General features: G+C 38.3%; 1 protein-coding gene across 2 annotated transcripts in view; it reads right to left on the reverse strand.

The window, feature by feature from the left end:
* Positions 1–25,150, reverse strand: part of igsf3 (immunoglobulin superfamily, member 3) — a 107,008-nt gene that overhangs the window by 40,152 nt on the left and 41,706 nt on the right. For both annotated transcript variants that reach the window (XM_014990470.2, XM_014990469.2), the window contains exon 3: positions 2,475–2,894. In XM_014990470.2, coding sequence (XP_014845956.1) covers positions 2,475–2,894 — 420 coding nt within the window. The remainder of the gene's footprint in view (positions 1–2,474; positions 2,895–25,150) is intronic.

The raw sequence follows: 25,150 nt of genomic DNA on the forward strand, positions 1-25,150 counted from the left end.
AATGGCCAGAACTTTGTCACAAGAAGGTGTGATGTTTCTTATCCTTATCCTAAGACCCTTTGGAAGGGCCATCATGATATACTTGTGCCTATTTATTTGATTGAGATGTCAACAGACTGCATGGTTGGGCAATTGTTAGTGTAATTGCTTTGCATAAAGCAGGTCTTTGGTGTAAACAATGTTCTTTTCTAATCGGAGTTTGCATATGTGAGGTACCTCAGGGTATCCCTAGAGGTAAATTGGGTGTGAGTCTCTCTGCCTTGACCTATATTGGGCGGGCAACTTGTTTGTCACCCCCTGACTTGTGGAGATCAATTATTGCTCATGACCAGACAAGATTAAGCAAGTACAGACAATAGATGGATTGACGGTCAGTGCATTAACTATTGTTTCTGCATAGTTAAATCATTCCCATCCCACCGCCGTTCACATTCCGACTCTGCCTTTATCTTATTTTCCTTCTCATTACTTTGAAGCTTCTTCTCTGTATGTATTTGCTTTCAACAGATTTGATGATGTCTACAATATTTCACATTAGTATGCTACTATGCAACTGCACAACAGAACAAAAAAATATTCATTTTGGCTTCTGAACCCTGGGCCATGTGCTGCCTGGGGATGTTGTTTATGTGTAAGCCATAAGTCTCCCATGTCAAACACCCACACTGTTTGGAGACATTTAAATTTATTCTTGGAATTGGTTGTAATGTTGCCCATCAAACAGACACAAATACAAAAGTGTGGAGTCTGTGGAGGTTTAACTAAGCCCTTTTTAGTAAGCTAATGAGCTTAACGTGAGATACTGATCAGCAATCAGAGGAACCCGGCCCACATGCAGGCGTGTGTGCCTGTCAAAAGGACAGAGGGGATCTAGACAGATGTGATTACCCATTTTTCTCTTTGGTTCCCACAGAAACGCTTGTCTCCAGTGTGTGGTTGTGAATCAGAAAGCAGAGGGGGCAGAACTGTTTACTGATTGGAGTTGGTGGTTCAACGGCCAGATTCTTGTGTCCATGTGTCAGTTTTCTTTGGTTAAAACTATGAACCACTAGTAGCTTTTGTAAGCAGGAGCTGCAAGGCAGTTCACATTGTTCTCCTAATATGACCTATTAGGGGAATAGGTCACATTCTCCTAAAATAGTAAGCAAAAGGCCAAAGTATGAAGCACTTACCTACTGAGACTGCATCTGAAGCAAGCAGGAGCCTTTTTGAAATCCATCTTTACATATGACTACCTTTTCTTCCTAAGCATGCCTCGAACCTGTATTAGGAACACAACCTGTACTATTCAGTTTCAACAATACTCATGTCCAGAGGAAAGTAGTTTTGTGGGTACGTTTTGTAATCATGACTAATCGATAAAGATTTAATAGAAAATGTTCTATTATATATTGTTCTAGAATGTAAAAAATATGAAGGGGAAGTGGGCTAGACTTTTTTTTTCCTTGGGAATACCAAATACAACAAAATAATCACTAGTCACTGAAGTTTAAAGACAGTGACTACAGCAACTACACAAACCCTAACAAACCTTGTTCTGTGAGCATAAATAGTTTTGACCCAAATTTATACCTATATTGTTCTCATCAAAATATTAAAAGTTAATTTGATTTAAAAGTAAGCTATTTGCAAGGTAAGCAGTGTAAAGACCTTGGGATCTTGCAGCCTTCCTTTAATGGATGTGCATGTTTTAAGTAATATATTTAAAGTGTCTGCCTTGTTTTAAAACTGAAGGGGATCTTTTATTACTGCTCATTAAGAATGAAGGTTTTCGTGTTTAGAAAGAGACCAACAGAAAACTTACTCCCACAGACAGTTTTAAATGCCTTTTAGGTGCTGCTATCGTGTCAGCTCCCTCTTCCAAAAGAGAAATTAGATCTCAACAATGTTTTTGTCTAGTTAAATAAAGATTATCATTTGATTCAGGTCCTTCTTTTGATGAATGAAAAACTTGAATTGAAAAAAAAAAAATCTATCTATTGTTTTGTCCATTAAATTGCTGAACTCTGCTTTAATGGCTTTCAGTTCACACAGCCTGAGTCATGGTAAATGGTAATTGGTCTGCACTTGTATAGCGCTAAATCAAGTCTGAGGATTACAAAGCTCTTTACACTGTAATCAGTCATTCTTCCATTTGTACACATTCACACAGTTATGGGGGTGAGTTGCGTTGTAGTCAGAGCATCACTGGGGCAGACTGACAGAAGTTAGGTTTCCATTTAATCAGCACCACCAGGACCTCTGACCCCTACCAGAAGTTCAAAGGGGTAAAAAGTCTTGACCACAGCCAAATTGGCAAAGTGGCTTAGACTGTCATAGCAAGTGTTTGAATTTACAACCCATTAATCACAATACATACCTTTACCTACTGAGCCACTGATATTAAACATCTCCTGTGTGACTTTGAAAAAGCTGCAATGGATTTGGTCTGGAAGAAGTCTTGAACCTCACATGAGGCTGGAGGGTTCACTCACCAGTCGGCTGTATGCGGAGCTGTGTTTTTTCACTCTGCTTGCGGGTCATTGCGAACCAGCTTCCATCTGGATCCTGAATCCACTCGACTGCCTGACAGTAGAGCAGCCCCTGGTCTACTGGCTGGAGCTTGTGAATGGTCAACCTGTAGGATGTGGCACTGGTTTTGTCCAACCTGAGATCTCCCGCTGCCATCCTCTGCCGATAAGGTCCTCCAGAGCGCAGAACAAAGTCCCTGGACAGAGTGACCAGTTCCTGAGGTGGGGCGGTTGCATTCTCAGGGGACCTGAGGTACCAACCGACCGACAGGTGTGTGTGCTGCATCGTGGTTCGGGACACCTCACAGTTGAGCTGTAATGTGTCACCCTCCACTTTGGACAGAGTCTGGGGAGGAGCTGTTACTGTCAACGAGTCAGGGATCACTGTAAAAAAAAAAAGAAAAAGAAAAAAAGGGAGAGAACGTTATGATCATAATCATTATAAGGCAAAAGATGTAGTAGTAACTTGCAAAAGTATTCACATTAATGTATGTGTGATCTTATGGGACAGACCAACAAAAACCAAAGTTCATTCGTAAAGTGTGAGGAAAATTATATGATGTTTACATTGTTATAATCAGGCTTGATAATAAAACATGCAAAACTTTCAATATCTCACAAGCATTATGTGATTCATGAATGCAGAGCATGGCACAACCGCAAACCTGCCAAGACAAAACCTTCCATCTAACTCAGGTCAGAGAAAATTTTATGGTAACCATTAGTCATGAACTCCACAAATATGGTTTTAGAGTGGAAAGTGCAAAGCAGAAGAATAACTGACCGAAGAAGATAAAGTCTTGTTTTCCACAAGCAACGTGGTGGACACAGGTAATGTGGAAGATGATACTTTGGTCATTTGAACCAAAATCCAACATTTTAGCTTGCAAGGAAAATGATATGTGTTGAACTCAATTAATGCTGCATGTTATTATACGACGTTATTATAGCACACAATCCACTATTATGAAACATGGGGACAGCATCATGCTGTGGGTAGGCTTTCTTTTTTGTTGATCGAAACAGGGATAGAGCAATCCTGACAGGAAACCTTTTAAAACTCAGCAGAAAGTTGAGATGGGAGGAGATTGACCTTCCAGCAGAACATCAGCCCTACAGTACAGCTACAATGGAATAGCTTAGTTAAAAGCCTGTTTAAGTGTTAGAATGAGCCTCTCAAAATCCAGATCTAAATCCAATAGAAAACCATTAGTTGTAAAATGTGGATTATTAAAAGTGCACGGATACTTCTGGAAGACACTGTACTTACAATGTGTCATTTCTCAAATCCTGAATGCTTAAATAGCATTTTTGATTTATCATACCATTATAGGGGTGTAAAAAATAAACACCCATGCAGCTCTAAGTGCCAAGTAATCTGATTCACTCTTAGAAGAAGGTGTGAGGAAAAGGCGTTAATGCAAATGGTCTTTGTTCAGATGAGACCGCCCTCTATTTTCTCATCCATATATGACTTTCAAATGACACCGCGTGTTGATGGCTTATTCTCTATCTCGCACAGTCAGATACCTCCGGGGATGCTCTTAGCATTGCTTTCAGACTGATTACATACCATATTGATTGCTAAAGTAAACACAACCCAAGATTCCACCTCAAAACATCTCAGACATTGTATTAATAGTGCATGAACTAAATATGCAAACATGGAGTTAAAAATGACTGTAATACATTCCGCTTAGTTCCATCTACAGTACAAGTAAGGGGTGGAGAAAAAAAATAGTACAGAAAACAAGCCAGATGGCTTGAAGAGAGGAGATGAGAGAGTGGGACACTCAGGTGCGAGGAAGGAAGAGAGACATCAAGATGTGAGAATTTCAGAAGGCTGGAAACGCTCAGCAGAGCGACAGAAATAAACATGTGAAGCTTTTTAAAGAAACACGTTTAGCTGAGCGAGTATTTTTGGACCGGTATCAGGGAGCCGCAGTATTGTATATTAAATGTGTGTGTGGAAGATGGAAAGGGAGGATTTCAGACAAGATTTAACTTCTTCCACTCCGGGGCTTAATGTATCATTGAGAGCAAAATGCTAGCAAGGTCAGAAGGTCGGCAGGTCACAAGGCACTGCATAAATATCAAGATTAAGATGTTTAAGGTCTGAAATTGACTAAATTTAGAAAAATATTAGAAGCTGGAACTCTACATGACAGTGATTTGATTATTTTGAGTGAATTTTCAGAGCCTGAAAACTAAAGTACTCCACATTTTTATTAACAAGTTGAATTTTCTTTTTCAGAGCTGTGTGGCTATTGGCACAATGACAGTGTGAATAATCTGCATGTTCTGCATTCTGCTCTTTTTCCATGTTTAACACTTGACCAAAGCCAGTTCAAGACATAACCAACTGCTTGGGGCCCTGCTGACCTGATGCCCATAAAGGTCTTGAAATAATGCATACAGGCTTAAAAATGTGCTAATTTAAAGACACAATGCAGATATGACAATGGATTAAAGTAAATGTGCAGACAGAAGTCCAATATATTGATCAGAATTGGCAGATCTTCAGGCTGATCTGACTCTGATCCGTAACCCAGTTGGAAGAAGTAAAAAATTCAGATCTTTTTTTGATCAATGAAAAAGATCAGAAAAAGGTCAATCACCAGATAGCAAAAAGACTTGCTGCAGGAAATAAGACAGATGAATAGAGTACAGCAAAAGTTCTCCATTTTTGTTTTATTCCGTGTTGAACTTTCAACTTTTGCTCATCATTAAAGAAACTGGATTTAGAAATATTGTCTGTGCTTTGGAATTTGCTGAAGAGGATTTACATTCTACACATAGAAATGATTGGTTTTGTCATATTAACTTTGCTGACAATGCTAATGGCTAAAATGATATTGTAATCCTTAACGAGAAATGTGTATCAGCTGGTCAAATGTTTACAGAAGCCATCAGAAATGGACAAAAAGGCAAAATTATTTTACATTTTCTTACATTTTCATGAAATAGTGCTCATGTAAACATTCAAGAAATTTTAGAGAATAGTTGTTTTATGGTGAAAGTCATTTTGCTCTGGCCTCTGAAAAGCTACTAGCTTCAGTCTGACCCAAAGTCTAAGTATGCATATATAACAAAAACAAGAAGATGGTAATAATGGACAAATAATTGAAATTTAGTAATATACCATTATCATGTAATTAGTATTATTGTTAGCATTACATAGTACATTGCATGATATCAGTTTGCAATAATACAGTAAAAATCCAATAATCAATTGTGAAAATGTAGCCCTTACAACTTTAGTACCAATTAGAGATGAAAGGAAAGAGCTAAATGCACCGTACTCAGTTCTAAATGTACATATTACACTAATTGAGATGAGAAAACCCCACATTTTCTTAAGTGTGTCTGGTTCTTAAAACACAGCGAGGTTTAATGACAGACGGATCAGGGATCGGTCACCGCTAATTAAACAATTGGAGGAACAAAGACAGGATGAAAGAAAACTCTGCAGCGTCTCGAGTGAAGAGGCTTGACATTTGGTTGCTTGAGCTTAACAAGCCTCTCTGAGACAAACAACATAAAGCAAAAGCAGCGGGAAATGAGCGTAAAAAAGAATCACGCGGGTCAGATGCAGTTGCACTCTAATAAGGTGTTGCACTCAAGAGATATATGAACTAAGTCAAGACAAGAGCAAACTGCTTCCTGCAATACTTTACCACATTCTTGAAAACACAGATATGCTCTGACTGAACACAATCCTAAAATTGCTCAAATTGAGTGTTTCAAAAGCCATCTAGCTGCAAGGGATACAAATGAAAGTTGTAGGCAGCAATAAAAAACTCATAAAACTGTCCTGCTGGTGCATTTATTTGTGGGCTACGGGATAAAAATGACTAACATGTGAATCACACGGAGATTGTGTTTGTGCCGTTTGAAAAGCTTTACATTTTCTACCAATTTGGGCTGAGCATTTGTTAGTAATGGCTGTGACGTCTGGGTGATAACAGCTCAATGCAATCTGCTCTTAAACTTGTTTTCTCCAACAGAATGATTTTAAAAAGACAGATCAAGCCTTTGGTGGTGTCGGAGCTGAAATTGAGCTACTCCCAAGCCTGCTGTTCAGCTCTTCTGAACCACAGCCGACTTTGGGTGTTCTTTGCTGCACTGGTGGTTTGCTGATGGCCTCTCTTTCATAGCAATCCTTCAATGCCCAGTGTGGTGAAAGCAAAGTTGAATCATGTGGCCTCAAGCCCTCTGCATCTTACCTCCAGTGGCAATCAATCTGCACCTCATACACATTGTCTGCCATGGGTGACTAATCTTTTATACTTGGGAGTATTTCTTTTCGAATGCCTTTAAAGGCCTTTCAGGAGTGGTAAGGCACAGTCAGCTCCAAAATTAAGTTGTGCTAGTTGAAGCCTGACAGAGCACTTTATTTAGCTTCAGACTAGCTGCCACAATGTGTTGTGGGATGAATTTTTCAGGGCTTGATTATGTTGTCAACTGTAATTTCCATCTACTGACGCATAATGGTATCTGTTGTTATGTTTCTCCACAATTTCAGGACCCTAATCTTCCATTTACTTTGAAAGTCGGTTCTGGAAATAGTGTCAAATTCAACCTGATAAAGTGTAAAAACAGCCAGTGTCATTCATCATCTTTTTTTTTTTTTTTTTTGTGCAATTTGATAGAGACGCAAATAAACGGTTTAATACTGAATCTATCACCAGCTCTTACAACCGGCGATAGATTTATGCATGAGGCAGCCAATGGATTTAAAAGTTGGGATTAGTGTGAAACTTTTGCAGTCAGATTATTTTCTGGGGTTTCTGATTGATTTTTATTGCTCTAATCACTGGAAACACAGCTTCAGAGTCAAAATCAAATGCAGCTTTAGTCCTGCTGACTATCATGTTAGAAGTCTGGTTCCATGAAGTCTTCATGCATCATTCATATTTATCCCGGCTACTTGGCTTACTCTCATTTCTCTTGCAAGAAACCATTAAAGGTCTTGTTTTTGTTAAAAGTATGGCCGCTCACATTTTTCACATAGACGTCATTCATTTCAGGTGGATTTTTGTCAAATTACTTGCGCTGCCAAAGCTTGAGGCGCAATGTTATAAGAGGGGACTAAATAAAGCTCAGTGTCTGCACACATTGTATAACAAATCAACATTTGAAAGCAGTGAAGTATCTTATGGTTCAATGACGTTGTCAGTAGTTCTACCTACATTTACTGTAGACAGAGCACTGCGTAATAAAGAGTAGAACAACTCAAAACAGCATTATAGAGATTTTAGTTGTTATTTTTATAATAAATTATAGTAGTTACGTCATTCAGCTCCAGAAACACTTATAAATGTCAAAGTACTAAGGTAACTCACCATTATCAAATCTTTTAATCGTCTGGTAAATATAATCAATTTGGATTAATCAGTTTTTAGCTATGTTTGGCATATCTTTCTTAAGCTGCTTTAAGTGAACAAGTCCCATTTAAAAAAAAAAAAGAGAGAGAGAGAGAGAGAGAGAAATATCCAGGTAGTAACACTGCCCTTGATATCAGTCTCTTCTGGCCAGCAGGTTGGACCCTCAATTTGCCCGAGGATTGACTCAGTTAGACATCAGATTAGCGTTAAGTCAGCTAAATCGATGTCAATCCAAGAGTCCAAAAACATTATATATTTTGTATATAGATTGTGATCTTAGTTTTTTAGTTTAGTTTTAGTTTTTAGTTTTAGTTTAGTTTAGTTTATTTCAGACAAACCTTTCACCGACAGTGAAAGGTTTGTCTGAAATATCTTGGTAAGGTTAAGGTTGTTAACTTCTCTCACTGAAGTCAACAATGAGTGAATGGCAGCCTCAAATAGACCTACAGTTACCGCAACGACACACCTACGTTACAACCTGCCTTTGCCATAGCAACCCTCCCACATGATGCTTCGCGGTGGCTGAGAATAGTCCAGAGTTACTATAACAACTATACCCACTAACACCAAGCTGATAACCAAACTGATTCACATGCCCCTCTCAGATACACCTGTGAAAAGCTAAAAAAAAAAAAAATAAATAAAACAAAAAGCGACATCACAATCGTTTGCTGCACTTCTTTCAAAGGATATTTAACACTTTTACTTTGCATCTTTGTAACAAAGCACTGCAGGAATCAGACCAAATCAGTCCATCTCTGCCTTTTTCTGACAGGCTAAGATGGATGGTAAACAAACCAAGATCCTCCAACAGCCCTGCTGACCTCAATCTGCAAGGGATTAGGAACAGCATGAGATGACAATCTTGGGCACTAACACTCATGTTTACCACTTGTGAGGACATTGTTGCGACTTATTCTACCTGCTGGGTGCTAAACTGTAACCATCAGAACAGCCTTAAAATATTACTTTGGATACATTTAATATCTGGCTTTGAGATGCTAAAAGCTTAATGTTGTGAACATTTTTGCCATTTCAAAGAAATTGTGAGTGCATGAGTGAATTCAATCTCGTCTGAAGTCTTTATTTATGCAACTTAAATGTGACTTGAGTTCACAGGGCATACTGGAATTTGCATCTTCACTAAGTTAAAAAGGACTTGACACAATTTCAAACAGGTCAAAAGCTCCTTTTTATGTTTATTTAAAATCAGCTTCACTTAAGAGAAAAAACCTGGAGATACTCCACTGGAGAGGTTTTATCAAATAATGATGGAAGCTGTTTTGATTTGCACATTTACAAATATATAATGCATGAAATTGTTAAGGTTATGAGAAAATGAAGTAAGTTTGTGATGTATTTCAGTGTCTTAACTGGAGAAACAGTTTCATCTGGAATAATGAACAGAAGAGCCTGTAAAGAGCAGATTGACACCGACATGTCAGGGGATTTGTTAACTTTGTGTGACAGATTGTAAATTCTATTGAACATATGGAAAACCAACAGAATTTTGGAGAGAAAAAAACTGTGGATAATTAAAAAAAAAAAAAAAAAAAAAAAAAGTAAATGACTGAACCAAACAGATCAACAAAGCAGAACCAGGAGATAAAAACAAAACAAAACAAAAAAAACTGAAACATCTATTTAGTTGAAAGGCATTTCTGTTTTCCACAAAAATACTCTCCAGTTTTTATAAAACTCATGCTATTATTTTAAGTTTTGTCAGTTTCACTTGAGATCTTGAATTTTTAAGTCTTTCCTCTAAAATTTAAAAGTTGCTCCAACAAAAAGATGCTTATTGGTATGCAAAAACTATCCTTCTGCCTCTCAAAAGACTCCAGCTTTCTGACTATTTAAAATCTGCTACTAATATCCAAGCTTTTGAAGGTCCCCAGAGACATCTTTTAAATATTGTTTACTTCTGACTTTAACACACAAAAACAAATGCATTTAAACTATAGTCTCTAAAATGTAATTAAATGTGATAACTGAAACAAAAACAATGTAAATTATAAATTGGGAATTGCACTATTTTAAAGAGAAAATGAATGTTTTCGGTTTCCCTCACTATTCCTGACAAATTCCAATGAAATGCAATGAACTTCCTTATTGGAATTACACATTTTAATGTACAGAAGAAAATTGCAACATAACAGTGTGCGCTTACAGATGCAGATCCAATGAAATTCAATCCAATAAAATGTTTTTTTTTTTTTATCCCAAAGGGAAATTAAATGATGTTGTAACTCTTGATATTCCACAATAACATATTCTGGATGGCAGCATCAGTTGTTCCCAAACACTGCTACTCCACCCCGTTTGCTTTTGCTGCTCCTCTTTAAATCTTTGTCTGGCTATATAGTTAGAAAGGAGGGCAGAGAGATGTTGGAGTCTGAGATTTTGCCCATTATGATTTATGAAAGAGATTGTTTAATTATAGAGATAATAGTGACTAAACCTAGCTCTAAATGCTATAGTTTTAGACTGGCTTAAAATATGAACATTTTAGACATTTTAATTATTTTCACTCTTTCTCACAGAGAGAATATGAGCTCAAAATAATGTTGACTGAGTTAGTTCACCAATAAATCAGGTGAAATCTGAAACTTGACCTGAAAACTCTCCATATTTATCAGTTATTTTGATTGGCACCGACACCGTCAGTTCGCTGTAAGTCTTTTAACCTTTCTTTCTGCTCTACCCCATCTTCAGCTTTAGCTTTCATCTCCCTATATTCCTGATCTTCCCTTACATTTTTTAGCTTTTTGAAGTGACTGACGCTTGTCAACCCTCCAGCTGGCCTTTTAAGTCTAAACACGCGAGGTGAGAAGTGTGAGGGGGCTAAAGGACGCCAAGACGAGAGGGGGGGGGTGGGGGGATTTTGCAAAAGATGACATGAAGAGGAAAAGATGATTATTCATGAAGTCTCATCTGTGCGCTCGGCATGCATGTGGCTCTTAGCATCTTTTCACACTGTGGCGTTACAAAAGCAGAAAGGATGGAGTAAAGTCAATGGAAAAATCAAATGGCTGTGTTGTGTTTTTAAGTATTAATGCTTGCAGAAATGTTGTGTTTTCCTTAAAGGATTGAGCATCTGAGAGTCAAGGTTAATCCCTTCTGTCTTCTCATAAGAGAGGTTGATTAGTGGAGGAAATGCTGTGACTCATGTTGGCTCTTTGCTGAGCTGAAAATGTTCAGCTTTTGTTGTGTTGGCTGATGCAACCTGCCTGTTCTTTCATTTAATAAGTAATGAATTTGTGTAATCCTCCCATAGTGTAGAGTAATATTATGAGTGGGAGTATTGGCACAATTATTCATAATAAAATTACTTTTCAAAAACTTGGTAAGAGATTACTGCGCAACATCTCAGCGTATGCAGGCTTTTTTCAGACTTTCAGGTCTGTTTCATGAGGTTTCAGGCAAAAGTTTATTGTCAGAAAAGACAACGATTGAGCTCCTTGGTCTCAGTAAAACAATAATAATGTGTGGAGGAGTTAAGGTCAGACTTTCATGTCTAAGAACACGGCGCCAGCTGCCATGCATGATTGTGTTGAAACTTTGCCGAGGGTCTGTTTCACTGTCAGTGATATTAGTGTGTTGTAAAAGTAGACGGTGCCGTGAAAGAGGAAGGACGGCCTCCAAATTCTCCATTCTTCATTTGCCGAGTGCAGTTATGACAAAATACCTCATAAATTTAAACAGGGGCCACCAATTCTTGAATTTCAACTTATTGCAGTTTTTGGTTGGATAATTATACCACAATAAGACAACATATTTAAGATAAATTATTATTATAAAATTCCCAAATTCTTTTGACATTCGCATTTGAGTATTTCTTACTTTAACTTTATATCCATATTCCAAAGTGACAAATATTCATATCTATTTTCTTTTAACCAATTTAACAGACAACCACTCCAGCTGTTCGGCAATGGTCAGACTGGGTTAAGGTCTTGAGTGTCTGTTGTGTGCATGTGTGTTGCTACAAAGCAAATGGCCACTTGGCAGAGCCAGCAGGGTAATTATTGTTAATTACTCTGTGAAACGAAGAGCACTACCGAGAGGAAAACAGAGTGAGTGGGTGAGATCCTCTGCTTCTACTTCATGTGAGTCCAGCCCCAAGACACAGCCGACATCACTCAGTGACCCAGAATGCCTGCAGCAAATGCAGATCTACTAGGTCGCAAGGTAAAACATAGAAAAAATAGGTACGGAAGCTCTGCCTACACCTGACTTTTGTAATCCAACATCATAGCCATTCACATCCTCCGTGGCTTTGTTATTTTCTGCGAGAGCTGCTGATGAGTCAGAGTGAGGGTTGAAGTGGTTCAGCTGGGATATAGGGAGAAAGAGGGAGGATGAAAAAAGACAGAGGAGGGAGACAAAGAGGAAGAAAATAACTAAGATGAACAAAAGGCCAATCTTTGTTTAGTTGATGCATCCGGTATGCACACAAGTCCAGGTAAAGGGGGAGGGGGGGGGAACACATTACACAAAGATTTTTTTATCACCTACATACAGACAATGTCCCTCACGTTGTCTGGAGAATACAAGAGGATGCTACAAATCTGTTAAATAAAAGTTTTTTTTTTCTCAAATCACAAGAAAAACTATTTCAAACATCTGAGAGCAAACTCTTGTAAGCTGAGGTCTATACGTTCTATGTTCCCAAGGGTGCCAGCTTAAAGCAAGGATAAGGAGGGAAACAAGAAAAAAAAAAAAAAAGAAAAAAAGGAGCCAATATCTGGATAATGACTTGGAGCCGCAAATAAGAGACATGTGGTAGCCTTCTGTAATAGAGAACAAAGGAAAGAGTCGGGGAAAAAAAGGACAAGAGTTGAACGGTTTCACTAGGGATCGGTGTCCGCAGCATGGGGTACATCCATAATAGAACATATGCATGTGATCAAATGCAGCCGTTCCCCTAATTTAATTTGAAATACAAAACAGTTCTTTTTTTTAAGTATTGCCCATCCAGTTGTACGAGTTTGTGTGTTGTTATGCAAAATATGTGCACAAAGGTTGATGTATGTGGGCCTAGAGAAACCACTTAAGCTGAAAGGAGAGGCAAAATGTTTCTTGTTTTAAGATGGCAACTGTCAGCTTGTCGGCTAAAATGAGGACTGATGTCAGCAGGTCTCATCAGTTGCAGCCATGCAGCAGCTAACAAGGCTCTATTAACGCAGAAGTGCCCAGAAAAACAATGCCACTGACCACTGATTATTGAGTAAAACAAACGCTCCCCTTTCAAATGCTGATGTCTACTCTCGGCAAGTTCGGCCCTCCACTAAATGTGCTTGTGGGCATTTTTCAAATCACATCTTCTTCCACGTGATTAAAAAACAAACAAACAATTGACTGTCATGTGTTGGTTTTCAGTTTTATGGAACATCACAAGAATATCACCCACTCCAGTTTCAGGGCTTAACCAGAGCATGTGCTGAAGCAAGTTTTAACTGATTCTTTCATCAGCTTGGCACAACTGATTACATGGAAGGAAACATACTCTTTTCCAAGCGTATTCAAAGAAAATTCACTTGACAAATATTGGATTGATGAAGGGGGATTAAAGAAACTGTTAAGAGGAAGACATTGAAAAAACAAACAAACAAACCCAATAGCACTGAGTCAGAAGAACCATCTGTAGGGGCGAGAATCACATCCGGAGCATCATATTGATTAACTTAAACTAATATTCAGACAGGACACTTCTACTTGTGGAAGTAGTGCTGCTCTTACAATAACATTTTTGGGAACCTCTGTGTATGAATAATTGCTTTCTTAATAACTCCTTTACAAAAAAACAAAAAAAAAAACAAACAAAAAAAAAACACCAACATAAAAAATAAGCCTTTCCACTGCTTTGGGAAACCTACCCCATAGAGTCAGACAGTCTGGGCCATGATAAACCTGAGAAGCCATGGTGGGCGTCCCTTATTTTAGTTTCTAAAAGGTGGCAACCCTACCAGTCAATCAGGTGTGTACATAAAATCAAAGGGTATTTCCACTAAATGTTTCTCTTGATTAAAAGAGGTCGGTTGTTTGTAATTTTTCAAAAAAAAAAAAAAAAGTCATAGCATTTTCAAAGTTGTAATTGTCCCCATCAGAGTGGCATTTGTAATCAGGTTTGACTGAGAAACAGCAAAGGTCACAATCAGAGTCTATTCAGGGGTACAACACAAAGACCACACTTCCTAAATTGTGCTGGTAGAACATAAAGCAATATATGATTGAGGGATGTCCTGTATTGTTGTCAGTAGACTGACATGCTGAGAAATTTTTCTCAGTAAATGATCATAATTTTCATTTCACAATTATCTCGTGATAAACTGCAATAAAATACGATGCAGAATATGCAATCAAAAAGAGTGCAGAAATGACCTTTAACTGAATATAAACCACAGCAATCAAAACATCAACAATCTGAGGAAAAACAATAGCCATTGTATATTTTGTTGAATTAAAATGTAATTATATATAACAAGTCCCTCTTTGACTCGGGTCTAAAGTTTGACACAGACGCAGCTGAAGGGTTTGTCAGAGTCAAGAGTAATTTTCACATTGCTGGATAGAAGTTTTAAAAGTTCTATTTTTATTGGCACAACATTCTCAAATGTAATTAAAACACCAGAGACCTGCATTTGCATAAAATCTTAGCTCTTTGCCATCTACAAAATTTCTTTGACTAATGTAAGGTTCCAAAATATGCCAGTCTTCTTATCTAATATATTCCATTTGCGTATGAAATCATCCAAGCAGAGGGCTGAGTTGGAAATTGGAGGTCTTAATTATGTCTCTTTCGTTGCATATTAAGCATTGCATTTTCCGTATGCAACTGTCAAATGAAGGTAAGACCACTGGTCAAACGGCAGAAGTTGTTTCTACTGTCTGAAAGCAAACCATTATCAGCAAAAGCGGGCGAGCGGGCGAGCGGGCGGACGGACGGGCGGATGCTAAAAGTACTTTTTATTTCACACTTTTCAAGAAAAACATGCCCTGCAACATTCTAAATCCTCAAGTAAAAAGCAGCTGGACTAGTTCTTTATTTCTTGAATCCATTTCACATCTCAACTCAACTCAGCTTTTTCAGCTCTAAATACAAGTTGGATTTATTGGGCTTAGAAGTTGTAGTTGGGAACAACCACACTAGTAGGGCTGTTAATGTCAGCACTGAGGTCAACAGGGTCCCATGACTCACTGGCACTGTCCACAATTTGGCTCAGAGTTTAGGTCTTTGTCACTTGAATATCCAAACAGGTCATCTTACCACACCAACAGTTCAGATGTCTCAAGGAGTGAAAAAACACACCTAACCAGACAAATCAGGATCAGGGCTGCATCCTCAGGCAAACCTGAGGATGCCAGCCCCTCAGTTTAGCACTGGGTTTTCATGCCCAATGTCGATGGCTTCACTCCAGCGTTAAACCCAAATTGAGCTCACTACAGTTCTAATTGCGAGTCTTGACCCACAGAGCTACCTATTTTATGTTGGGCCATTCGTTCTAGGTAGTTGTTTAAGTTATCTAGTATGCAGCTCTGAACCTTCCTCTCTGTTCTGGACAAATACCACACTGCTGAACTTCTATTTCGTTGTTTTATCCCTGGGGTGAATGTGTTCCTGTCAGAGAATGGTGTTATGTTGAAACTGTACCAGAATATTCCACTTGGAAAATATCCTTTTTGTTCAGTTCCCTTCTATTTGAAAACTTTGTTTTCAAATAGAAGGGATTCACGCTGGATTGTCATATCCCGCGTGACTGAGTATATATAATGCATCCAAAATTATTTTTTTTCTCAGTGGAAAATTGCAGAAATCCAGTCTCTGTACATGATTGTTTTCTATACACTGTTTTTAAACGGATTAAGAATGCATTTTAACCGTATAGCTAAAAGCAAGTCGCTCAAACGCCAGTGTTTTAAATGTGAAACTATAAAGTGAATGTCTGACGCTACGTTCAAATGATCAAGCAGAACTCCACACTGTAATATCACATGACTCCCAATCAAATCAAAAACTGTGAAAAAGAAATGAAACAGAAGATGTAGGTGAAGAGATGGGGTTATAGCTGAAAGGGGTGAGAGGATATGAGAGGTCTCAAAGTTGCTGTTATGAGATTTTAGCGTGAAGATGTGAAGTCTTCTGCCAACGAAACATCACTGCCAGTGGGTGCAAGAGTGTGTGTATATGTGTGTCCTGTTCTCGAACATGAAAGGTCACAGCAGCTGAAAGGGAAACTGGGCTCCACATTTAATAAAAGGATCTCCAAGTATTATTTTATCTCTTGTTGCACCGTCATTCATGCCCAGCCCACTTTTCTCCTCTCGTCAAGAAGTCCTTCCATCAGTCCGCCACCACTTAATGCAGTTCTTGGTTAGTGTATTTATTTTTTTTTTTTTTACTGTAAGTGAACTGACTTATCAGCTCCTAATTATCACTTCTTCTGTTTTTCATCACTTTCCTCCTCCAGTTCGTCATCCTCCTCCCGATGGCTTTGCAACACCCGATTCCATAAACACAGTGTGTGTTAAGGGAAAAGATGGGATACAATTCTCAATCTTGCTCTGTGAAGATAGACTGTTATAAAATCAGTACATTATATTTTATATATATTTTATAACAAATCTATGTACTGATTGTCACTGTAAAGACTCCTCAGTGTTGGAAATTGATTCATTCCCTTTAAATTTTTCACATTCTGTCACCTTACAGCCACTAACTTATACATACTTTAGATTTTACGTGATAGACCAACACAATGCAGAATGCCACCATAAGGGGTCCCAAGCCAGCGATTCCTTGTGCCAGCTCCAAGTGCTGATAAACGCAGAGGGTCCAGAGTCATTACTTACTATAAACACCTTTTTCTGCAAATACGGCCACAAATTTTGGGGGTATGTCTCTACCAGCTTTGCACAACAGCACCAACATTTTGCCTGTTCTTTGCAAAATAGTTCACACTCAGTTTACAGACTGGATTGAGAGCATTTATAAATATACATTTTTTTTAAGTCTTGACAGGCCCGTTCCTTCTAATCCGTTAATATGCTTTAATCTCCAGTTGAATTTTAGTTGTTTCGCAGCTTCTAGAGCCAGGTTCTAGAAGGAACCTGGCTCCTTCCACACAGTGACCAATAATCACTGTGTGATTATTGGTCCTCCAAGACAAAATATTTCCTTATAGAAAAATTGTGAGAAAATTTCAGGTCATGAGCCTACCTCTGTGATAAGTTGGTATTGGTATTTGTGAAGTTAGTTTTCCACCTTTTACATGGAGGGTAAAAGATTTCATTTCATCTGACCAGAGCGTTTGATTTGACCCCTGACATGGCAAGGGGAAACAGACATGTTGTATTTTTGCAGATGATCACAATATGGTCGACCCTTTACATGTGAAGAAACTTCTCGAGGTCCTTCAGTTTGTATGTGGGCATCAGCGACACTTCAAAGTTTGACTTATTAGAAATTTGATAAATCATGCCTCCTTTGTCCACTTGGCCTGTCACACAATACTTCATTAAAAGTCATGATGTTTGCGACTTTAGCACGAAGAGAAAATCTCAAACTTATTTTTGGGAAGCAGTGTCATCTTATGTTTCAGCAATAAAGAAACAAATCCAAGCTCCTAAAAGAGTCACAATAGGGATAAACAGTCAACCTGGGCGGTTTGTAAACCCAGCCAAACACACAGGTAGTTAAGTCTGAAGGAATGACAGCTCTCTGACCCACTCAGATTAGTTGAGTAGGCATTTCCACTACGGTGCAGAGGTATTCCCCCTTTTGCACACACACACAAACAACCCCTCACTGAGGGGTGTGAGTCAGCTACACTCTGCCCCACAGTCTCAAAGGATGTGCTGCTCATTAGCACAGAAATTTGGAGGAACACACAGGAGGTTAATAACAGAACAAACTGGAACTACACAGGATCTACTGCCATGCATTCCACTATAAAACAGTCAGGAGGCTGTACATGATCTCAGCATCACACGTGTTGTAAAGTGGTTAATCTTAATAAACCTATATTTTCTGAGTGTAATCTTAGCATCTACACAACCTCCTATACGCCTCTCTGACATAGATGCAAAGGATATAAAGTTGTCTTTAAAGAAAAATGCTACAATGATGTAGCATCTAAAAGACAAAAAGCTGTCTAAGAGCACAGATTAAATCACACACACACACACACACACACACTGAGCTTGGGAGGCCCGGGGGGGACCTTGAGTTATTGACCTGGTCTTTAAACTCCACAGATCTCCATCTGAAAGTGAAAATATGTGAAGTCCCAGAACAAGCTTGACCTAGACCAGTGCCAAATGATCCTTTGAGTGCTGTAGGAAACCTCCAGAGGCACTACTTTCTTTCCAGCCACGGATTACAGATTTTGCTGGCAGGTTGTTGGTTTATATCAACATGGCATTATAAGAGTTAAAAAAAACTTGAAGTATACAGGAGGGATCTTCAACTCCAGAGTTTGAGGGATGATGTCCTGCAGCTTTTAGATGTGTCTCTGCTTCAACAATAATTGAGTCAAATAATTAGGTCATTAGCACGACTCTGGAGAAATGAGGAGGTAATTCATCCATGTCATTCAGGTGCGTCGGAAAGTCCCTTGAGGTCTGGAGTTGAAGACCCCGGGTACATAAAGCTAGTTTAGCATTTTTAAAGTGATTTTTTTCTTAAATATATTATCAATACCTTCCAAAGAGAGATGCCATATCAGAGAGAGTTTGTAGAACATTAAAGAACTTCCCACAGCGATGGGAGGCAAGCCAGCCAAATTATCTCTCCATTAAACCAGATTTTTGTCACTTAAAAACAACTCAAACTGAAAAGGTTTTTTCCATGAGACCTTTAGCTGCATTGTTCTGCCTGTTTGGCTGATTGTCAGCCCAGCTGGATAGATTCCAAACAACTAGTAGACCAGAAAATGCAACAAAAAAACAACAACAAAAAAAATATAGCAAACATCCAAAAGTTTACTTCACTTTTGTCATGCCTCTCAGGCAGCTCTACACAGCCGGCTGCATCAACCAGCTTAACTTGGATAATAATAGGAATGTTGTTTGGCTTACAAAATGGCATGAAACTAATAGAGGGAGTGCATATGATTAATACTCATTGATACTGTGTTGTCTCCCATAGATATAGCATCTTCAGCTCCAGTTGTTTGAAATTGAAAGAATGCGCTAAGACAGAGGGTCCGGTAGGCTAGCTGGTAGCCTCCGAGAAGTTCTTTATTTCTTTACAAACTCACGGGCATTCAACATATTTTCACTACATTTATGATTTTACAGAACCTTATTAAAAAACAAACAAACAGTCAACTTAATATGGTGTAGCAAATAAGCAAAATAGCTCTGGGGTTCATCTAAATTCCTGGTCTAAACCAAAATTCAATGCAATCCTGTACAAATGATGTAAAATAGTCTCCTTATTCTTGGCTGCAAGCAGGGGGTTCCGACTTCCCATTAACTGCATACATAAAAGCAATAATTTTCCTGGTTGCTTCTGCACCCCAATTGCCACTGCCACCCTGGACAACTGCCCATATGACCCATATCTTAAAAAAAAAAAAAAAAAAAAAAAAACTGGTGATGTAGTCTTTCTTGTATAAGTTTTGAGTTGTACATTTTTTCCCATCAAGCTGTATACTTAATAAATTCTAAGAAATATAAATTCTAAACCAAAGAGAAATTAGAAATGATCCAAATATGTAAAAATGCCCCTCCAGAACAACCAATAAAGAACTCGGGGCTGCAGTGAACGTCTCCTCTTGGAAAGTCAAGATCAAGAGTTGGTGTCATGTCTCACCTCTCCAGCATCGGCGGAGTTGACTCTGCTCCCCAGGCAGTTTCACAGCTATTCAGTTGTGACAAAAAACAACCCACATGTTGTTCGGTAAACAACACGGTAATGACAACAGAAATGACTCACATTTTTGACAGGTGAGACGGTGACGCACAGGTTACTTCAATGACTAAGAGGCAAATGTCCTTCACACTGCTTTGAACACCTGACTTTCTAAACCACTAAAGTAGAACTGAAGGAGTTCTTTGAGATGAGATGGAACATAATGTCCATGTCTGCCTTTTATTCATATACTTGAGAGATATGTTCTCAGCTTTCCTCAGAAATAAACAGTTCCAGTTGACTGGTTTAAAGAAGCAACTTCCTTCCTTACACTGCGGATGGAGCTCGTTTCCATGAAACTCTACTGTTAAATTTAAATAATGTTAAAGTAATCTTGATCCTTGTTCTTTATTAAGCTCTTCACTGAACAACAAAATATTTTATTGTTGTTTTTATACACCGCACATGAGCCACTAACCGTGCAGAGTGCAACGCTTCCCAAATTGCATCAACTGTTCTCCGCGTCCCAATCCTTCTTGTAAAACAATTTTAAAAGTGAAATTGCTGGGAAAGTAAACCGTTTTTAATTTAGCCTTTAAAGAACACATTGTATTAAAATGAGGACAGACATTTGCAATAAGCACAATGATTATAAAGGTTTGTTTTTGCTCTAAGTGCAAATAGCATTTATAGAGTCAGCGTAGCATGCCAGTGATAAAAGGGAATAAATCTTTCTCGTGTGCCTCCAGAAATAACCTAAAACATAAAAGTAAACACACTTTACTCTTAAGAAAACAACTGCATTTACTCTTGCTTTAATATTCTAGCGGAGATGTCTACTAAGCAAAATGGCTGAGATTAATTATGATAAAAACACAATGCTACTTACATGAAAATAAAGCAATACAGAGCAGAAAAATCTTCTGTGAGGATGATCAACAATGACAAGACAGCGTTTAGTACACTTAATGGCAAGGGAAAGTTAATTATGGTAACTTAAATGGATACCCTGGATATGTTAAGCTTGTATTTTTGTAACTACTCCTTATGTATGAACAAAATGCAGATAACTTTGTGCTTGTGAAGCCTAGGTTGTCCTCGGTTTTATTAAAAGGAAAGTCAAGTAACATGATGTATTCTTCTTTCAATGGAATCAGCTCTACATTTGGTTGTCCTGCCCTAGTTGGACGATCCTGCACATTTTCTTCTACTGTTAACAAGTTATTTACTATCGATATAAACGACAAGGAATGCGAGATATTCTGACTGACATCCTGATATTTTCTAGCTTATTCTGACTAATAGTCTGTAGAGATGAATGGCAAACAGTAAGTACATCTTTTATACATGTCTATGCTTTTATGACTTTGGATGCTTTGATTATTATTATTATTTTTTTGGCTTCATTTTTACTCAAATAATGAAATAGAGAAATGTGTTTGTTGCGACTCTCTATGTCCTTGAGGGTTAGATTTAGTACCTGGAAAAGGCCAAATTATTTATAAGCCAAAATGCCAGGATTGAGAGATGTAGACTGAAAGTCATAAATGCCTTTAATATTATACAGCTAACCTTGTAAATTTTGTCTTGTTTCCTGCAGCAGCAAGCATCTATCTCATAATAAAACTTCACAGCATCAAACTGAGACTTTATATATATATATATATATATATATATATATATATATATATATATATATATATATATATATATATATATATATATATAGAAATGAAAAATAAAAATAATAATTCTTATTATTTTTAGACTTATTTTAAGAAGATTATCTCCAGAGGCAGAATGATCTAAATAAATACAATATATTAGCTGACTGTGCTTATTGAGCTGTAATGGGTTTCATCATATTCTCACTAATGCAGAATGTAAATACACAGAAATTTAAAAAGTCAAATCCTTTCATTCTAAGAGTCTTTGGGGTTTTACTTAATGTTTTAGAAATGTTTTCATTTAACCTTCCTCTTGATATAATTAATAATAATGGCGGAGTCTAGTCTAAATCATTTCATAACCTGGTAGAGCTTAAGATCAGTGTGACGGGCTGCTGACCTGTCTAAGGGTGTACCCTGCCTTTTACTCGATGACAATACATTTACATCTTTATAAGTTATAAATGTTTTGTTTTATATACACAAAATAAATGAATAAACAAAATGGAAAAGAAAAAAAAAACATATTAAGAATAGTTCTGCTACAACAAATATTAAGACTCCATTTCTTTTACAGATAACTGTCATTTTTCTTTTCATCATTACAATTTTCTCCTTTCTTAAATAGTCCACTAATCGGTAACACTTTATTTGAAAGGGGGTGAATAAGACTGTCATGACACTGTCATAAACATGACATAACATGTCATGAACATGAATAAGCCTTCATGAATAGTTATGACTGTTGTCATAAAGCGTCATTCGGTTAATTATGACACTTTTAATACAAAGTTGACATAATTCAAAATGTCTTTGTTATGACAACTTGACATTAACCAGGAAATCATTACTGTTTAAACTTTACCTTTAATAACATATAGTTACCTAATTTTTAAAGTGCAATCATATATAACAAATTTATATCAGTAATGATTTCTTGGTTAGGGTTTCTTGGCAGACCGCGTGATAAGGAAACATTGCTGCTGATTCCCTGATAACAGATATTTTGAACCTGAAAGTGAAGGAATTACAAGATTATGAGTCAAAGCACAAGCCCTAAACCTTTATCTGCTTTTATTAATCTCAAAACACAGTACATCAAAGAGAATGATGTCGGTGGGTTTTCACCTATGATGTCTTTAATGAACAGAAACAAATTTAAACCTTTAAGTATTTAACCTACCAATTACTGGGATCAAGGTAAACTTTGTCAATTTTCATCACTGACTAAACAGTAAATATGATTGACAGCTAATGTGGCAAAAAAAAGTAAAAGAAAAAATACTTCCACAGTTTTCACAGTGTATTTTACAGAGCTTTACTTTTGCATATGTCCATTCTTTCTCATTGTAGAAAACAATTCGACAATAGAGTCAACAAAAGCAAAAAAGGTGGGAGAGCAAAAGAAAAGAAAGGTAGGCAGTGAGTGAAGGCTTGAGCTTTGTTACTGGAGGACGGTGACGTGCAGTTAAAAGGCTGAATGTTGTGATAAGAGAGGAATCCGTGGCGAGGAGAGGCTTTCTAATACGAGACGCTGTTTACACAAAGGCAGAAGAGGAGGAATTAACTCTAAGTAACACACAAACACTTAGGAGCTCACATTCATATCTATACGGCATACACACACTCAATACGACACCGCGTCTCATTGAGGCCCAGCCAGGAAGAAGAGCTTGACTGAGTGTGCTGCGAAGATGGAGAGTATGCGAGAGATTAAAAAGGCAAAGTGTGAGAGGAGGGGTAGTCTGAGGAGAGGTGGGAGTATGAAAGACAAATCTTCCTAAGAGCCGTTGAGGAGTGCCGTGTGCCAAGCTATCGTTGACAGAAATCCTTTTGACTATCGAAGATGTACTCATCATACCTAAACACATGAAATATTCTTCCTGCCCCTCAAATCAGAATTGCACTCCTCCTCTTGCCCTCCTCGGTGTCTTTATCCCTCATTTCTCTTCATCGTCTTTTCAACTTTTCCATCATTTTTGATTATTTCCAGGATTCCAACTCATTTTTCACATCCAAAATACAAAGCTTTCTAGGTAATATGTTTGGTTTTTTTTGTTTGTTTTTTTTGTTTTTTTATTTGTATTTTGGCCATTTTTTACTGTAAAAGTTAACAGCGAATTATTGTGCATGTATTTCAGTTGTTTATGCTTTAAATATGCTCAAACAACTGGACGTTCGACTGCCTGGACGGAATAACCGTTTAGACATTAAAATACCGACTACAGTCTGCACATTATTTTTAGAGTTTCTATTTCCACAGTGCTCAGTTCTTGAATAAACAAATGCAGTTGCAGACATTCCCAGAATTCAAGAACTCTGAATACCCAATCTGCCCGCGTCTTTAACAAACACAAACTCCAACAAACACTGTTTACTCATAAAGACAGAGAAACAAACAGAGAGCTTCCAAGACACGGTTTATGTGTTTTCTCCATGACTGCGGTCCTGGAGGTTCTTATTACACGTTCTGCTCAGGCAGCCAATAACAGCGTGTATGCTCGCACAGAAGCACACAGATGCGGCCACGCAATACTTTGTCTACCTACAGGCACGGACACCACAGCCCAGCAATCGTTCATGCAGCCTCCCACTTGTATTATATAAACTGATTTTATCAGGTATACAACAGTCCAAATAATTCTTAGGTTATCACTGCCAAGCTGTGCAAAGTTGGATTTTCCTCTCATTTTTTTTCCCCCTTCTACACCCCTTCCAGGAGCTCTCACTCGTTACCTTCATCTCTCCTCCATTGTTGCTACAGCCCCAGATGGTAAAGCACTGTGACCAATTAAGACCTCCCTGAGGACAGGACCAGCTATAGCCCCAGCCATCTGACCATTTTTGTCAACTAGTGAGTGTGTGTGTGTGTGTGTGTGTGTGTGTGTGTGTGTGTGTGAAGCCTTTTATAGCAAATCACTGCATTTTAATCAGAGTACAAAGCCCCTTGGTTTTAGGCAAGTTCCACACACCTGCCTCCCTAAAAAGCGGCACATTGCCACGTAGATCCCAGGGCAGTCGTCGTAATGATTATAAAGCCAAAGCCAAGAGGATCTAGACTATCATTTCGTGTAAAGCTGAGGTCGAGTGTGAAGCCAGCCAGAGGTGGGGAAGCTAAGCGGCAGCACATGTGTTGTATCACTGTGAGAAACGGTGTCACCGAGGGACCGCGGCTAAGCGAGGGTGGCAGTGCTCTGTCACCAGGCATCCATCCAGCAGTACAGCAGCTGAGGGAGCGACTGTCTGTCTGAACTGCCAGCACTGTGGGGAATTAGGCATATGCCATCCCAGCTCCTCCCCTCTTACACGCAAATGCCTCGCTTTGACCACATAGCCCCTTGTTACCACTGTGGCATGACAGCACAGGTGCCAGCATATGTCTGCTCTCTCCCCCCGTCGTCGGTTGCCACGGGGTTAAAACTGGTTTTGCATCTGTCTGTGCGAAGTGATGTAACCACGCATCCAGGTCACAGAAGCTAAATTAAAATGTAAAGGTATCACAGAAATAAAATTGGTTCCATAAATGTGTGTTCTTGAGATTCTCTGTCTAGTAGACCTGTCCAGTTCGGGTTCAATCAGTTAAGTGTTTTGGATTTTGAACTACAGACGAGCAAAAGGCATAGCTGTCGAATTTAGAACCAGTGGGAAGGTGCAAAACAGATTTTAACTTTGGCATCACTGGGGGCTACCACAGAATAAGTTGCAGTATTTTCAAAGTGTTCTCACGGTATT

Source organism: Poecilia mexicana, unplaced genomic scaffold (genome assembly GCF_051168715.1).
Source record: "Poecilia mexicana isolate PSO_F unplaced genomic scaffold, ASM5116871v1 scaffold_2, whole genome shotgun sequence".
Lineage (NCBI taxonomy): Eukaryota > Metazoa > Chordata > Actinopteri > Cyprinodontiformes > Poeciliidae > Poecilia > Poecilia mexicana.